At 42.5% G+C, this 17,816-nt stretch overlaps 1 protein-coding gene across 8 annotated transcripts in view; it reads left to right on the top strand.

The window, feature by feature from the left end:
- The window catches only part of kiaa1217 (KIAA1217 ortholog), a 97,220-nt gene that overhangs the window by 52,078 nt on the left and 27,326 nt on the right, over positions 1 to 17,816 (top strand). For all 8 annotated transcript variants that reach the window (XM_030079158.1, XM_030079166.1, XM_030079159.1 and 5 more), the window contains 2 exons: positions 13,021 to 13,216; positions 17,274 to 17,472. In XM_030079158.1, coding sequence (XP_029935018.1) covers positions 13,021 to 13,216; positions 17,274 to 17,472 — 395 coding nt within the window. The remainder of the gene's footprint in view (positions 1 to 13,020; positions 13,217 to 17,273; positions 17,473 to 17,816) is intronic.

A 17,816-nucleotide genomic window follows, 5' to 3' on the forward strand; every position in this document is an offset into this window, starting at 1 on the left:
ATAATAATAATGGTGATAATAGTAACACGCATCACCTTTACCATTTACTGTTAAATAATTTCCACTTCCTCCATGCTTTAAATGCCACACATCAGTAACACTAGTATTACAGAAAATCCTGACTTTCCTAGTTTTATTTACCACTTTGCTGGATTTATGTGTGCTCAACTCATAGATAATTGCCATGTTTCCGACAGGACTTAAAGGAAGTAGTAGGCTACGGAGGTATATGCAACATCATCCCCATCATTTGTAGGTACAAGGGACTAAAAAAATAACTGACTTGACAAGCAGCCAAGACACAGGTGAGACAAAAGCTCATAGATAAAATGGATCATCACCCTTCAAGATGGTGAAATTCAGATGCCAGTGCTGTGGTGTTGCCTGCAGTGCACCATAGAAGTGTCAAACAAGGACTGTCAATTAATGTGCGTCAAAAATTGTGTGCAATGCATTTGAGCCTTTACGATACCAGAGAAGGTGACATATTACGTGCAATCATTGCTGTGAGTTCTCTGATGTTTGTTGTATTCATTTGAGTTCCAAAAGTTACATCTTGTCTTCAGTCTAGATTTACTGTAGCCAGTTGAGGGTCAAAAGCTCTTTCTTGTTTTGATGGATGTCCATTATTGACATACCTGTCAGCATTTTGACATATTGACGATGGATTCCAAGCTTTATTGCCGCACAACCAAATGGAGAGCAAGCAAAACGGGCTTTTCCCCCTGTTTCTTCTGTATCTGCACCTAAGCTGTGCAAGTCTTTGCATGCAAGCTGACATCTGGACTCCACCTTGGGCCAAAGGTACGAACCTCACTTCAAAAGGCAAGGCAGAGACCGAGACACACGGGATGATTTCACCACTGACAGGGCCGACTACAAGCATCTGGTTCTGGTGATTTTATTTTGATCTTCTGTGCTTTATTTCCAGTTGGCCTTCCTCAGAGAAGGTGCAATTGGAGGGTGGGGGATCATTTCAGAAAAAAAGAAAGGAAAGGGCGGCAGCAACTTGGCATAAAGTCTGCAGGGTTGCTTCACTAATTTATGGTCAAAATCCTCAACCGATAGAACAGGAGTACATGTTTTTCTTTCCCACTTAAAAAAAAAAAAAAACTTAAATCATGGCAAACACCTGGAATATTAGTAAGTATACTGTGGGAAAGTATGCTTCAGGTGTCAGCAGGTAATGGAATCAGTGATAAACTACTGCATTTGACAGAAAGGAGCAATTTTTTTTCAACTGGGCTGTGTTCATTCATGATATTATGTTTAAATAAGCACAAACTCAATAATATGAATTTATAAAACTATTTTATCTATCCTTTCACATGACAAAGATTTTTTTGTGAGAAGTATCTGTTTCTCTTTGAAACAAATGCAGCCTATTTAATTTTAGCTTCTTGTCAAAAACAAAATGTTGCAGGATTACATTTGAACACATCATGGTAACAATAATTTATCTTCACCTGATATTCATTTTTACGGGATAGAACTTGAATGCATCATAATGTGATGTCATGCAATCACTAATGATAACAAGGAGTAAATAGCAACACAGTGAGATTTCTGCTTTACTTGACAGTCACAGGAGAGAGAGAGAAACAGGTAATGTGAGAGAGAGGATGACATGCAGCAAATGGCCTGAGGTCGGATTCACACTTAGAACGAAAAGTAGCTCCTAACTTGCCGATTTAGGAGAAACTCTTAAAAATAATGGGCGTGTCAGTCCTAATTTTAAGACTCCTAAATTTCTCTGCTAAGAGAATTTCACAAAGCGTCTTAGCACTAAAAGAAGCTCCTAACTCCGTGACAAGTTAAGGGTAGTCAAGAGGACCAACTCAGACCTCCAGCCCTGTTACGCTGGTGTTGCAATGGCCAAGCACACTATATACCATCGAGGCAATAGGTGATAAAGATTTGGGTGCAGAGTCTCCTCCTAATAAATGCAATAAAGATTTATAATAAAAGTTTACAAGTTAATATAATTTGATGATGTGTATCAAAGTTCATTATAGTATTTGTTAATTTTTCCATTTGCTAAATAGGAATGATAGAGAGTAATACATTGTAATCGCGAGTATTTACAAATAAGTGGCTCATATGTTACCTGTTGCAGTCGTTTGGTGCTTGAACTCTGCAATCTCTGTCCTTGCCTGAAACTGAAGTGCGGTTGATGAGTGGAAAAGCTGCATTGATCTGAAAATAGATCTGTTCCCATGCTTCTTTTTTGCTCCATAGTTCCCTTTAATGATGTCCTTCCCCTGATGCACAAGTTATGCAAGAGGGAGGAGCTGTTCTTGCGTCCAGTTTGGCCTTCGCTTTCGTTTGGAGGGCACAGCTTCACATGTTTTATCAGCCATGGTCACTCTAGTATCTAGATAATACTTGAAAGGCGGCTTATATACATATTTTCTAATTGTTTAATGAGATACAGATGTTTAAGAGACTGCTGACAATTAGCTAAACGTGCTTGATTGGACTACATATTTTTCTTTGTTTCATCTTTAATCAGAGAAGGTGACATGTTTTATTTTTAGATCTTTATTTAAATATTCCAAGAGCATCATAATACCTCTTTCTGCAGTATTTCCAACATAATATCACTCACAAAGACCCACTCCCTATCAACCAATCACTGCAGGCATAGTAAGTCAACTTGTTCCTGAAACGTGACATCATCCATAGCAACGGAGTCAACCCCTTTCTCTTAGCTTAAGAGTAGTACTTAGGAAGTTTTAGTAACATTTAGGAGTACTCTTAGTCGTACGAAAAGATGTTTTGTGAATACGGGCCCTGGCGTGTAGGCCGACTCAGATCTGAAGATGCTGTTTCCTTGGTATTGACTGTTGGTTTGTGTTTCACTTTTGTCTGTCAGAGTGCCTCCGTTTACCCTCTCTAAATAGCGCAACCTGTTTTTCTTGCCTGATGGGGGGAATGGTCGGTACCGTGGAAACATTTCGCAATCATATTTTTTAGGGGTCTCACATCTCTGTGAACTAAAGGGACAGTCAGAGATTACTAACAGTAACAGCAAGAGGAGAGACGGTCAGTTGTTATCAGCCACAGTAGTTGTTATAGCTGTGTAGTTAATCCAATTTGTCATTTTCTAAGTGACAGGCATAATGATGATTATAAAATCCCTGAGAATCCCCTTTTGTCCAGGAGGCGTCAGCAGAAGATATTTGTCCATCCCAAACACTTTTTTTCATCAATGGGATACCATTAGTCTTGAGCCCTGGACAAAAATGGATGGATGAATATCGTCCACTTCTATCGGTGTATGTCATTCTATTGGCCAATAGGCTGATGGTAGTGAACAAGGCCAAAAGCAGCAGATAATGATATTCCACTGATTAAGCAGTGCTTCCCTATGTCTTACTAAAAAAAAAAAAAAAACAGTTAATGCGCCTGGAACTCATTGCAGGAAAAGCACTGTGGTGATTTCACACCCTAAGCCTCAACTGCTCCCATTGTTTGTTAACAGTGCAAGTTAGATGTTTCACGACTTGTCACATATGGCTCAGTGAGTCAACTCTGAGTTGGCACTGGACCTGAGAGGTCAGGACTATATGTGTGTGTGTTTGTGTATGTGTGTGTGTGTGTGTGTGTGTGTGTGTATGTGTGTGTGTGAGAGAGAGAGCGAGCATGCATGGTGAGAGCAGCATTAATGCATTTCACAGAGGTCAAAAGCAGGTCAGCACTTGGGTCACCAGTGCATAAGGAGGATCATTACATGTCATCACCAGTCAGAGGGAGAAAAGTAGAGATCAGGATGATAGATTAGCTCCGAAAAAAAGAAAAAAAACAATAATTCAGCTTGCAGACATAAATCAGACCGTACCTGACAGGCTGCCTCCTCTGTGTTTACATGACGTTGATGCCTAGGAGATCATGGCGCAGACGAGCCCAGGGAATGTAGGAACATTGGATTAAGTTCTGCCAGACTTAATGAAAAGTTGAGTTTATCACTAATTGTATGCGCATTAGATCCTTTCCTGTGCACAGGCTGACACACAGACAAACTGTCCTCTGGGAGGGAGGATATAATGCAGCTTAGGCAGAGTGGAGGAGTGTATGCAGTCCTTGGTGACTTGTTAATTAGGCATGAATAGCACAGGCGTTATCAGGGTTGGCTTCATGAGGCCGGAAAGAGACTTTACACTTTACTTCGTCTTTTAAAACCAGTCAGGGCTTTCCATGCATTGTTTGCGAATAAAGGCAGAAAAGAGCAAACTTTGGCTTAGCATCGGGAGATACTCAGCAACGCAGATAAGCTGCTTTGATCATGTTAAAATATGTGTGGGTTTATGTGTGTAAGACCAGGTAGAGGATGCATGACTCCTGTTCCTCTGGAGAGAAGAAGGCCCTCTTTGTCTCTGTGACCACAGGCTTGGAGCCATGCACACATCCACACTTTCTCAGATATACACTCAGAGAGGCTCAAATTAGACCTGGAAGGGCCATGATTCTTTTACCACTAGATAGACAATCTCTGGAGACAGACAAGGTTCGTGTGAGGACGTGTCAAATAAATGCTGCATCCTAGATGTGGGCAGGTCTTTGTCCACTCTGCAAGTGTAGGGCTGTATGGATGGGTGGGACCGCTTTTTGTGTTTCACTATGGTTGGAACCGCTGTTTGTGTGTGTGTGTGTGTGTGTGTCTGTGTGTGTGTGTGTGTGTGTGTGTGTGTGTTTATGTGTGTATAACTCAGAAACACTTAATGCAGGAATGCAAGAAGTTTTAAGAGCTCAGAAATCTGTCTTACTCAAGGAGTGTAGATATTAAAGAGCAAGTCCAGACAGGTCATGATTCTGCAGTTCTGTCAGCAAATACTTTGCATGTATTTGTTTGAGAGAGAGTGAGAGAGAGGGGGGGGGGGGTATGCAAGACTAATAAATGATCTGTCGAATCTTAGTATGTCTGGACCTGTAGACTTATGTAAGGCCTCAGTTGCATGGCAGATACCACAACACAGCATTCTGAGAATAAATCAGCACTGCACATACCATTAGCATACATTTGCACTTTCTCAGATTCCATTCATCTTCAAAATTGCTGGAGGGGGTTGTCCCAGTGGCTCACCTGGTAGAGCACATACCGCGAATCAAGGCTACGTCCTTACCGCAGCAGCCCGGGTCCAATTCCAGGCTGATTCCTTTACTGCATGTCAGTCGCTTTCTCTCCCCTGCCTTTCCTGTCTCTCTCTCTACTGTCGCTATCAAATAAAGCTGAAATGGCACAAAAAAGACACTGCTGCAAAACCAGACTAGGCTGTGCACTACAGAATACAGACTGTGTGTACGTATATCTGTATTTGCACGAGTGCCTATGCACTATATTAATCTTGTTTGAACATGTACTGGTGTGTGTGTGTGTGTGTGTGTGTGTGTGTGTGTGTGTGTGTGTGTGTGTGTGTGTGTGTGTGTTTCATACCACAGGACCAGGGCCTGCGGGGTATTTCGTGAATACTCTTCCAGGGTCCCTTAGGGCAGAGCAAAGGGTCTTATTTCTTATCTGGACACAAGGTGTCATCTTTCCGTCTTCAGCCATTAGCCTGAAGGCAGAGAGATGGAGGCTGAGATTGGCCATGGGAATTTAGTATTGAAGCTGTAATTTTAAGATAAAATTGAACTTTTTAATGTGGTATGGAAACTTTATGGACAATAATAATTCAGACTGACTTTTGTGCTGACTGACTTAAAAAAAAAATGTGTTTGTTTTTTTATTTGTTTTTTAGTCAGATACTTAAGGAATAGTGTCTGAATGACAAGTTGCATTTGAATGTTGCGATTTGTACGGGTTTCTCTCTGACACAGTCGCTCCCTCACACACACAATGGCATGTGCAGGCAAAATGCACAAACACAAAGACAAATATTTCCTTCTTTGTCATCCTGGTGCCGATTGTGTGAGTTTGTGGAGTACGGGGAGGGAAGGTGGGGGCTCCATCCGCTGTCTGGGTAGAGCAGAAGGGAAGAGAGCAGGATAGGACAGAACAGAGGGGAGTTACACAGAGCAAGGGCTAGAGGGGCTGAAATAACAACAGCGGAAGAGAACCCTCTTTCCCCAAGACCAGGGAGTTTCCAGTCTCACATGGAAGTCAGTGGTGGAAGGAGAAAGGATATTGCCACTGGTCTAATATGGTAAATACTATATTCATATTTTCACCTAATCTAGAGCACGATTGTCATTTCCTATATTTTTAGTAGGGTGCGGCTAAATGTTATATATCCGTGTGCTTACCAAAACCATTCAGCTTTTGCATCCTGCATGACAAAAACGTCCAAAGACATCTACCACTTGTCAAAAACTCCCACAGACTGACATATCTGATGGTTACGCAAAGTTGCTTCTGTAACCTCTCATTCAGAGGAAGGGGCGATGTCTGCTGATGATAAGTGTGACCAACTCATGTATGCATGAGTGGATCAAATCAATTGGACGTTGCGGCTCAGTTGTTGAAAATATCACAAGTGGCGGAAGAGATAGTCATCTTGCCTCCTCTGAGCAGGGTCAGCAGACATGGTTTTGTCTCTGTTGTGACTGTGCGCTTCATTTGCAATCTAAATGTCCTGTGCGGATTTGATTGACCATATTTTCCTGACCGGTGTAACGTTTTTATGAGATACTGTGTTTTTGGTTGTTTTTGGGGCCATAAATGTTTGGCGTGACCATGAGGTGATTAAATAGTAGAGTTAGAGTCTTGGATTGCCGCACTTTTTCAAACCCAACAAACTATAAAGTCAACTCCTGTTAACAGACCAATTAACAAACGGGTCTGTCCCATCTCTGAGAGGTCATGTGAGGATTTGGATGGAGGGATTAGAGGAGGAATGCATCAGGGAGGAGGGAGGGGGAGAGGGATGTGGTAGCATTGAATGGGAATAGATGACAGGGGGATTTTAGTATAATGTCATTAAGGCTGGGGGACACAATAGATGATGGTCTGTCCACATGCGGTGTACCGACTGACCACTGTCTGTCCAATTGACAGGGGCTTTGAGCTTCAGCGCTGTGCACATCAACAATGGCTCCGAGATTTGGACGCACACAGGTGTTTTTAAAAACAGCTTTTATGAACAATTTTGTTGAGCCCTTATTTATGTGACAGAACAATATTACATGTTTACGTGACACTCACCCATTGAAGGGCAATGGGGCAAAAAACATCTTGCAGAATGCTTGTCAACACAGCCATTTATTACCTCGAAACACAGTATCAAAATCCATGCTGAAGTGGCACGTCGTGTCATTGTGCCAGAGATGGACGATATTTGGCTAATTGTGAAATTTGGCATTTTGTAACCTTTCTCTAGTGGGAGTGGCAACAGAACAAAATCAGCGTGATTGTTTGCAAAAGACTTAACTGTCTTTAGAGAGGCCTGTCTGAAAAGCTGAACCTGTTTTACACCTGCATTTTTATTTCTTTATTTATTTCTATGTTCTTATTCTTATTAAAATCAGTATCTATATTGGTAGCAGGGAAGATATCATACGTCGATATTTGCCTTAAAAAACACATTCCTATGTCGCGTCTTCAAGTACATAATGCATTTATTTATATAGCATGCCCCATCAGCCTCCCAGATGACATAAAGCTGTAGTCACTAACCACATCACCTGCTTGTTAGTATAACACAGAGTTTCAACACACTCTGAAATATGTGTCGTGTTTACATTCCATGTCATCTAATCTACAACATGGGCATAAGGGTGACTTCAATGGTGTTTTGTAGTGTCAAGTCACTTATCAGGTATTGCAAGATGTTTTTTGACCCCTTGTCCTTCCATATTCAGGAGGGGTGACATTCAGCGAGAGAGTCGGGACGGTAGTCGTTTAGTGTCTTGCTCAAAGGCACTTCAAAACGGCATATGGCTGTTATTGGGCTGTGGCCGTTGCATTGAGTGAAGCTGACACTTTCAGCTGGATGACACTCTGAAATCCCGCTACAAACAGAAGAATCGTCTCGCTCTAACGTCACATCGTTTCCCGCCACATGAACGTGACCCGGCTCTTGCAGTGACACGATGCGTCCGGATGAGCCAGAAGTAAAGCGAGGGGTTAACGGACAGCAGACCCAGCGTCTTCTGTTTGTGTGTTTGCCATACAGATCAGGCCAGGTAATTACAGTCAGCTCTATTTCCTCTCCGCAGAGACTTGGCCAAATTAGCATCTTAAGTGGAAAGCTGTACTTGCATCGGTTGAGTTTGTGTTTAAAGCCTCACAAGCTTCCACCTCCACTCTGAGGTTTACATTCTTTCATGTCCAGAAAAGGCAATATAGCCTGAATGAGGGGAACTCGTTTCTCTGGTTACCTCTGTGTGTTCACTCTGTTTATGTACATAAAGGATAATACATGAATGCACGCTATTGTGGTTGGATGCTGCGAGTGCCTGCTGTTGTAGATAAATATTGAATACATGTAACCTATTATGAAGACTTAAAACTGTGTAGTGTGCCAATAAGTGTAGTCTAAATTTATAAAGCTTGCAGTATAACAACTTGTTTTTGTTTTTCTCCAAATTTCTGTAGTCCAAAGGTGAACACAGATGTTGAAAATGATAGAGATACATACAGAACCTCCTTTTTTAAGGTTAAAGCCAAGCTGTGTCATGAAAAAGGCTTTAAAACCATATCTTTGTTGATTATATAAAGAAACGGGTACTAATCAGTGGGCTGTGTGTAGGCTGGGAGGTACATGGCGCTCTAGCAGTAGTCGACTGGTCTCATATGCTTAGTCTCTATGTCTGAAACAGCAGGCTTCTGATGGGAGCTGCCATTATTCTTAACAATCGTAATTTAGTTTAATCGCCCCATCTCGGCTCCACGTCGGCCTGTCTGTCAGCAGCTAAGACAGCGGCCACGTAATGTAATCTGCTCTGTTCGATGCAAAATCACGCCGCCTTGTACCCTGCATTATGAAAAGACACTGTAAAGTTCAAGGCAGGATAACATGGGCTGTTGAAAGCGCTGGAAAACACACACACATACGTGCACATGCATTCAGTGCTGCACAGAGTCAGCAAGAGGCGAATTGTTTTGGCAGCGCATGACAACAGCGATAACAGCGCTAAACTATAAAATCTGAGTTTTGCAGACATTTGGAGGTGCATGTTGGGTATGCTGACGTACAAATGAGGAGGCAGACACACACACACACACACACACATTGAGACCTAACCTTTCTTTCGGATGACAGCATATGTCAGCCCGCTGTTGCATAAATGTTTTCAGGATGTCCTGGGTGCAGGTCAGATTCTCTGGAATAATGGCCTGACTCACTCCCTCACTCACTCTCTCACACTCACATACACTCATACGCACAGCACTCCCAGACTGCACATTTAGACCTCCACACATTTTATTTTCATCTTCCTCTGTTCTCTCTGCAAGCGTGGTCGTATGCCATAAGTACACCACACTACATTACGCTTGACACCCGGTTATTCAAAACTGCCGCAAGCCATGCTCAAGACAGTTAAAAATCTTAAGACATATAACAACTTTGTTTGTGAGTGAGTGCACAGAGGCCTAAGGAAACATTTTGCCTGATGCTGCAACAAATTACGGTTCCTCATTTGTTAAGCTTAGATTTATTTTCACCATCTGTATGTGCAGTGGAATTCCATAGTGCAAGCTCCTAAAGAGGAAATGAACAATAAAATAAATTGGCAAGGTGAATAGAGAAACATACAGAAGACTGAATAAAAGGTTCAACTATATTGCACACCAGAAAAAAAAAAAAAAAACAAGTGCAAATGGATTGACATTGACTTTGGTTCGTGTCCATTTAAATAAAGATTCTAATTGCTGCTCAGAGCCAAGATCTTACACTATTTTATTTAGAAGTCATTATTTAACCTACTTATTGCCCTAATGGACTGCTGTCTACTGGCACTGTAGTCAGTGTAAAAAGGTACAAACACTCCTAATGCGATTGAAAAATGAAATTAAAGGTTCATGTCATAATGCTGTTTGCTTAATTTTTGACTCATTTGTAAACATTTGCAATCCAGTCATGATAATAATCCACTGATATAAGCTACATCACACCTTCACAGATAAACCATCATGATTATATTCAACCTTCTCTGGCTGCTCAGACATTTTATAGACCTTTTTCCAGACAGTTTTTTTTTTTTTTTTTCTCCTAAGGGACTATTGCGCGACCTTATATAACGCTATTGTCACATCTCTCTCCATAAGCTCGCATCGGTGTCTCGGGTTCACATTCATCATGCCTGTCAGAGAGTAAATGTGGTGTGCAGAGAGAGTCGTTGCTGAAAAAGCAGAATCTGAGGTACTATTGTCAGAGTTTTGATTGAAGTGGGGGAAACCAGTGGTGTGGAATGCGGGCCTAGGTGTGAGCGAGTTGAAACGCTTCAGCACGGGTTTTACAGTGCTAATCAGTGGTTGACCTGTGGTTTTTGCATCTGGAGCCTGAAATGGGAAGTGGTTAGCCGGGGCAGGAAGTGGCTTCTGATGTGAGGAGTGTTGGCAGTATCATATGCAGTGCCTGCACGAATGATGGTGTGTGTATGTGTGTGTGTGTGAGTGTGTAAGTGTGGGAAAGTGAGAATACAGAGAGAGAAAGTAACTGAACTGAGCTAAGCTGTTGACCTTTGGAGGGGACATCTCATTTGTCAGGTTTGGACTGGTGTGGAGTGTCTTAACTTAATTACCGCTTCCCACAGGGAGACAGGGCTCATTTGCAATTTCCTTTACTGTTATATCTGACTGCTCCTGCTTTTACTATCTTTTCCCTCTCATAACAATTCTTCTCCAGCTGTCACTTAATATCTATCATAAAGTTTTCCTAGTGTCTGGGGAAGTTAGGAGGGCGTTACATTTCCGGACCACGCTGGCTTAATTACTCCCCATAAATGAAGAGGATGCCAAAATGAGTGAAGATTGAAGAGGCTGACGATACGGAGGCAGGAACTGCAGTGTGGGAGAGATGTTTGGACCCACAACAACTGAATGTGCTCATAAATCATTCAAAGCCCATATTAAATTTCCTGACACATGTCTGGGTTCGGGTGACATGTCAACTCCATGTGACCCGTCCATGCTAAAACATGTCCGACTGTCAGTGTGTATGTATGTGTGTGTCTGTGTGTGTTTTTTTTTTTTTTTTTTACTCTTTGTATACCGCAAACTAAGCGTGTTTTAATGGAATTAAAGTGGTCGAGCGATGACTCAGCGCTCTTGGCTTGCTGTGTCAGGTCACTCTGAAGGTGAGGCGTATCAAACACTCGCACACCATGACTCAGCAAATATCACTTACATGGCAGTGATGAGAATGCTGATGATTAAAGGGGTGCATTATTATAAAATGGGTGTATTGTATTACAGTGACAGCAAGGGCAGTGTATTTCATGGCACACGAGAAATGGAGGATGTCAATGCCGGTGAGCGATTATACAAATTAAGGTTATTGAGGTGTTCATTTAGGTCTTAGTGACATGACCAAAAGTTTGATTATGTAGCAAATAACCTAGCAAGTGCTTCTTTGTAGCCTCCTCTCTGTGTTTCTCTGCTCTGGTTTGCTCACATTGATTTGTTTCCATGGTTCCTCTGTTTTGTTTGATGACCATTTCTGTTTCCATCGCTCTCTGTCTCACTGGCATTTCTTGCCCCTGTGTTTTTCATTTTCCCTTCTCTATCAGATTTTACAGGGCATGCTCTCCTCCCTCCATTCTGAGCTTGACATTCAGAGGTACTTGATGACAATCCAATTGCCCCACAGAGTTAGTCGGCCTTTTATCTTATCTGCATCGTGCCTCCGCGTGTGTGTTAGTGTGTGGTTCGGTTTGCATCCCCGCTAACATCTGCTGCGTGACCCTGGTCCTACCTCTAGTGCCCCCTGCTTCTCAGCAGCTGCCCCGGCTGTTCCTGCCAAGCCAACTTCGCTGCCAAGCTAAACCAGCTTAGGGCCTGAAAGCTCCCACATCTGTCAACCACACTATACTCAAAATGCCTGAATTCTTTATTTTGTGCTCATGTGCGTGTACAGCGCCGTTTGCATGTGGGTGCGCTTATGTGTCAAAGATAACCTAGTGGACCTGGCCTTGTGTCCACAGCTACATTACCTCCATGGCAGCTGACTTCTGCCAGGCCAGACAAGCATTTCATAAAGAGCTCTGTGTTCATTGACCCCTCGGTTTCAGTCTCACTTTGTCCCTGCGGTGCGGATCTCTTTGCAGCACCACACAATAGCTCAGTGGGCTCAGTAGCCTCGTCACGCACTGCCTGGCGACAGTCCTCCTCTAGCCATGGCTTAAGGTTGTCACATCCCGATAGCTTTTGAAGCTCACAGATCTGATTACAAAGTCTGGTCTTAAAGTTTTGATGACACAATACTAGACTTTTGATCAGCAGTTAAAAGGAATGTCTCCATCCCTTAATACCCACATTTTGCATTTCTTTTTTGATCTCTTCCAAAGTGTGATTTAATGCGATGTGAGCTGTTTGAATATTTCCTCTCTGCTATTGGTATCATTACTGAATGCGACTTCTCGGGTCACGTGGGTGTGTAAGAATTTAAAATTGAAGGCTCCTTTGATATGATTAGAGGTTTGATAACTTTAAGCTTGTGGGATAGTGCGTAGCTTTGGTAGATGTTTCAGCACGTTTTTTCTGTGTCATAGAGTGTTAAAATTGCTTTTCACATTTGCATGTCTGCAGTCAGTCTGGCACAATTTGGTGCTGTGGTGGATTCGAGCCCCCTAGTCGGCATCAAAGGTGCCAAAGAATCTGTGTGTCTCCTAACAGTCTTGACCTTTTCCGGGTGGCATATTTTACTTAATAACTCAAATCCATCAAATGCATGACATCTGTATGAGTTTTCTCTTTGGAAAATTTTCTCTACCACTATTAAAACTTGTGTTCTTTATTTCAAGACTGTAATAACTCCGGAAATCATGCAGTCATTTAAAGCTCTGCGCTGTATCATGACTTCCCTCTCAGTCTACAGTCTCTGACTTACCATATTATATGCTTATTTGTTCCCCCTCCAGAGCAGAAGCCCGAAGCACGGCCCCAATCCCCAGGCCAACGTTGGCGACCAGGTCGACCACCTCTCCCTGGCCTCGCTGGAGTCGCTGGACACCATGTCTGAGGCTGATGCACCCACAACCTTCACCCGCGGCAGCCGGGTCCGCGCCAGTCTCCCTGTGGTGCGATCCACTAACCAGACGAAAGATCGTTCGCTAGGTACTGTGGATTGCAGATTTTGGGCTTTGAAGGAATACTTGTGTGTGCAGTCACACAAAGTCACACTCAGTCCACTCTCTTATAGTTTGTCTTGTCTGCACTAAGGCCATGTCCACTCTGTTTTGGTGCTCCATCCACTCCACTATACACTATAGTTTTCAGAGCATTTACCAAAAGCCCGCTGTCCACTCTGAAACCCCCAAGAATGCTTAAAGTCACCCAGCGAGTATTCTCATGTCTACGCACAAGGCCAACAAATACTCAATAATAGACCAAGATTACATGATAAACCTTTTTCAGCATTTTTGAAAAGCTCAGTTTTCCCCCTCCACATTACAACATAAGACTGGCATTTTCAAATTTGAACACTTCTGTAAATTGTCAGCACCAGTTAACCTAGTAAAATTGCTTGTGCTAACAGCGCCCTTGCCGATTAAAACCGATATTGTTCCTCTCTCCAAATCCCCAAACTGGTAATCTTTAGACATCAAGAGCTTCTTATTTCCAGGCTATTAAGAATTTATTGAGAATAAAGGCTCTATCAGTCAGTTGTATCTTCAACAGGCTTTTTGAATCGTCTGAGCTAAAAAGGGAATGGACCTTAATCCTGCTCGATAACCTGCCTATTGCAGCTGATTTAGCAAAATCTTTGCACAAACTAAGACTCTCTGAAATAACTGTTAACAACACAGTGATCTCAATGTGTTTCACCTTGACAGCCCTAACCTTTCCCTCTCAGTCCATCTATCTTTCTCTTTCTCCCCTCTCTCTTTCTTCCCCTCCTCCCTCATCCTCCTCAGCTCAGAGCTTATTTTAATTAGATTCATTTCCTCTGTAGTGAAAGATTAGAGAATCCATCCACAATATGCCATCGTGTTATTGACAGGATTAGAAATGGGTCGTCTTATCAACACATGTGGTGCTTCATTTGCATCCATATGCAGAAACACTGTTAGTTGTGCAGAATTAGCTCGCTGCATTAGGGTGAGAGTGTCGGCAAGAGTTTCAGAAGTCTCCAAACAAACTAGAGTTTCTGTAGTTTTTTCGGATGAAGACTTCAAGGTGGTTCAAAGCTACATGAGGCATCTTATGCTGGATAATTGCAAATCACTTTGATTTTTAGTCCCTGTGACAGTGTCTGTGTCTGAGTGGCACGCCTGTTTGACCAAAGTGAAAATGAATGAAACCGCAGGGTTTCATTTTCTACACTGTTCTGTGCCAAGAGTGCCTCTTGCTTTGCTTTAGAAGCAGAAATGCAGAACTTGTATATAAACACTTTCAAGAATATGCTTAGCCACACAGACACACACCCGAACCTCACCACCCCCCTCTCTTACACACAGCCACATGCATCAGGAGAAAGCGTTAGGACAGTGGGGGGTTATGGTGTGATGAAGGGGGAGGAGAAAAAAGGGGCACCACTCTCCTGTAGTGTCCCTCCCACACTCTCTTTCAAACACACACACACATATCCACACACACAGACACACACTTGGTTTTGTCCCAACGGACATTTGGTGCCCCTCAGCTTGCGCCGTATAAGTTGAAGTGTGGTCTTTTCCGGAACATCTTAAGACGGGAAACGGGAAATATTTTAAACAACTTAGAGTGATGTGAGTATCAGTTTTAATGAAGAGCATGACTTTTGCACTGCGTTTTATTTCAAAGCGTGTATTTTATTGCTCTAATGTAGGGTTTTGGAGTTTTGTAATTTATGTTAATTTTGAATAACAGAGAGACAATTGAAAGTATGAAAATATTCTGTGTGATTGTGTTTAGTTAAACTTTTGTGCATTGTTGGAAAGTTGGAGATCTGTTTAGCTTAGACAGTCTGTTGTGCTGTGCCCATTTGGTCAGGAAAGCCACCGGCCATTTGTTTCCATTTGTGAGAGAAACCAGGCATTCAGGATCGGGACTTGTCTCCATGGCACAACTCAGCCATTAAACTTTGTTGCCACTAATTCAAGTGATTTTAAAGAAATCAAATCTTCAAAATGCATGCGTGATCAATGGCGCTTTGTCATCAAACATCCCGGCTCTAGGCGCTAACATCTGGATGAAAACTAGCCAACTGTTAACATAACAGCTCACAGGGGAAAGATGAAGTTATTCTGCAAATGGGCACTTTGTTAAGTTATTACGACCCAGAAACCCAGACAGACCAGAAAGTGTTATGGATCGACTCAGCAACTTTATTTCCTGCATTTGCCCCCTCTCTGTCTCACTGTCTCTTGGAGCATGTAGGATCTTGTATAATATTTCACCAACATCTGGTAGCTTTTACTGGCTCAGTCCTTTTATGGGGTTACACCAAGTAAAACCATACTTCTTTTGCTTAAAGCCAGCTTTACTCAGTACACTCGAAAGATGTAAAAGTGACATTGAAGTGACTGTTTTATGCCGTAGCAACTCTCCTGCCTCAAAGTGAATTTAGCACAGCTCTGATGAAATGTGATACAATTCAATTAAAACGGGAATGCAGACATTTTTAATTCCAAGGTGCTTTTCATTTGACTTGTATTGTTGCTACAAACAAAGGCTACAAAATCAGTGCCGTGCTGTTGGGAGTAATGAATCCTAGAATAGAAGTTGCATGCTTACTGTTTATCCCTATCATTGTTTATTCAAGTGCAGTGTGGGCGTGTCTATATATTTTGTGGGGGAGACATCTGTTTTGGTGAAGCGCAGTACAGAAGCCACACCCAGAGTTCAGAGGTTCAGGCTTTGGTCTCTTTGATGCATAACTATGGCTGTTCCACCCAGAGCACACAGCCCCGCCTCTGCCCCCTATTCCTCCCTCAACTCCCAACTCACTTTCTCTCTCGAAACACCACACGCTATATGCCAGTTTATTCTAATACACACCATTCCCAAATATAGCAACATGAACACATCATGAAATGGTGGGTTTAGTCTGATACTTTGTCTTTTATCTTACATATGGTGCTGAAAATCTGTTTTGCCATAATAAAAGGCAAGGACTCATGCATAAACCCAATTCACGTGTCATCAAAAATGACGTATTAAGCCACAAATTATAGATATAGAGGCCTTCAGACTGTAACTTCATCAGACATGCAGTGCCATTCACCAGGCACCTAATCTAAATGTTACAGAGTCGAGAGTGTGAGAGCAGGTGTGTCACAAGGGTTATCAAACAGGCACCTCCCGTCACAGAGGTACACGTGCTTATTGACTTCACACTCTCTCATTGCGCAGTTGCTCAGAATCAGCCAAAACGGTGAATTGCAAATGGCTAAATTTGGCCCACATCTCCTCTATAATGGTAAACAGCAAGTTTACTATCTTCCTCCACACCAAACACAACTCTAGTTGCCTCCACTAGCTTGTACCTAAATTTAGACTTTAACCCTGAGTTCCAGTCATTGCTCGCTATTTTCTAAATTTACTATCGTATTCATTGATTCACAAACAAAACATGTTTACTTTTGCATTTTGTACAATCAGCCTTTTCCACAGAGGAGTCACAGCAGGGTAAACACAGGTATAGTTGATAACATTATCACTGGATCAGTTTCATGTATGCATGCCAGAGCAGCGGTATAGGCGATACATATTAAGTAAACACACATTGTGTATACTAGTGGCCTGGCCTACTCAAATGAATCAGACACATTGTTAATGCTGTAACTTAAACCTGCATCTACCCTGCTATGACACCTCCTTGAAAAGGGTCCACAAATATGTCAAGAACAATATAATCTTCTGAAAAATAAAAATCTCTTTGTTGGAGAGTGGGTCCTGTGCATGCTAAAGTGCACCTACAGCAAGGGAGAACAAAGGCGCATTGACGCATATTTGATACATTTGAATAAACTCACTGTTGATCACAACAACAGTAAGCAAATGGGACTGCTAATCCGGTTGGCCTGAACTGTATCAGCAAAACAATTAAGAGCTGAGAACAGTGTGTAACTACTCACACTGGCTGCCTTATCTGTGCTCTCATATGATCGTAACTCCTCTCTCAGTCATGCAATCGATTTGCATATACAGCAAATAAGAATTTACCTTGCCCCTTCCTCTTTGTCTGCAGGTGTGCTGTACTTGCAATACGGGGATGAGACCAAACAGATCCGCATGCCCAACGAGATCACCAGCACAGACACAGTCAGAGCTCTGTTTGTCAGTGCCTTCCCGCAGCAGCTCACCATGAAGATGCTGGAGTCCCCCAGTGTCGCCGTCTACGTCAAAGACGACATGAGGAACATGTACTATGAACTCTCCGACGTGAGGTAAGATTCATGCCCGTGTTTGTCTTATGAGAAAGACAGAAGCTCTGGGAATAGCTGTGTGTGGTGGATTCAGATTCAGAAAGCTTTATTGTCTGTCGTAACAGAAGATACACTACATTTCCTTCATCTTAGTTTGATAGGACACCCGAGGTTCACACCCCCACAGTTGTTTGTACTCTCCTGTGAAGGTCCTCCATGCTACTTAGCAGCTTTCCTCTTTCCACTCCCTGGGCACTTCCTGTCTAAGCACTCGCTGTACAGGAAATGTCACAGGCCAGGAAAGGTTTGCTTTTCCTTTTTCTCCATTTTTAACCTAGTAGGATGAAAGCAATTTTGAGACAGCC

This window comes from Myripristis murdjan, chromosome 20, assembly GCF_902150065.1.
Source record: "Myripristis murdjan chromosome 20, fMyrMur1.1, whole genome shotgun sequence".
Lineage (NCBI taxonomy): Eukaryota > Metazoa > Chordata > Actinopteri > Holocentriformes > Holocentridae > Myripristis > Myripristis murdjan.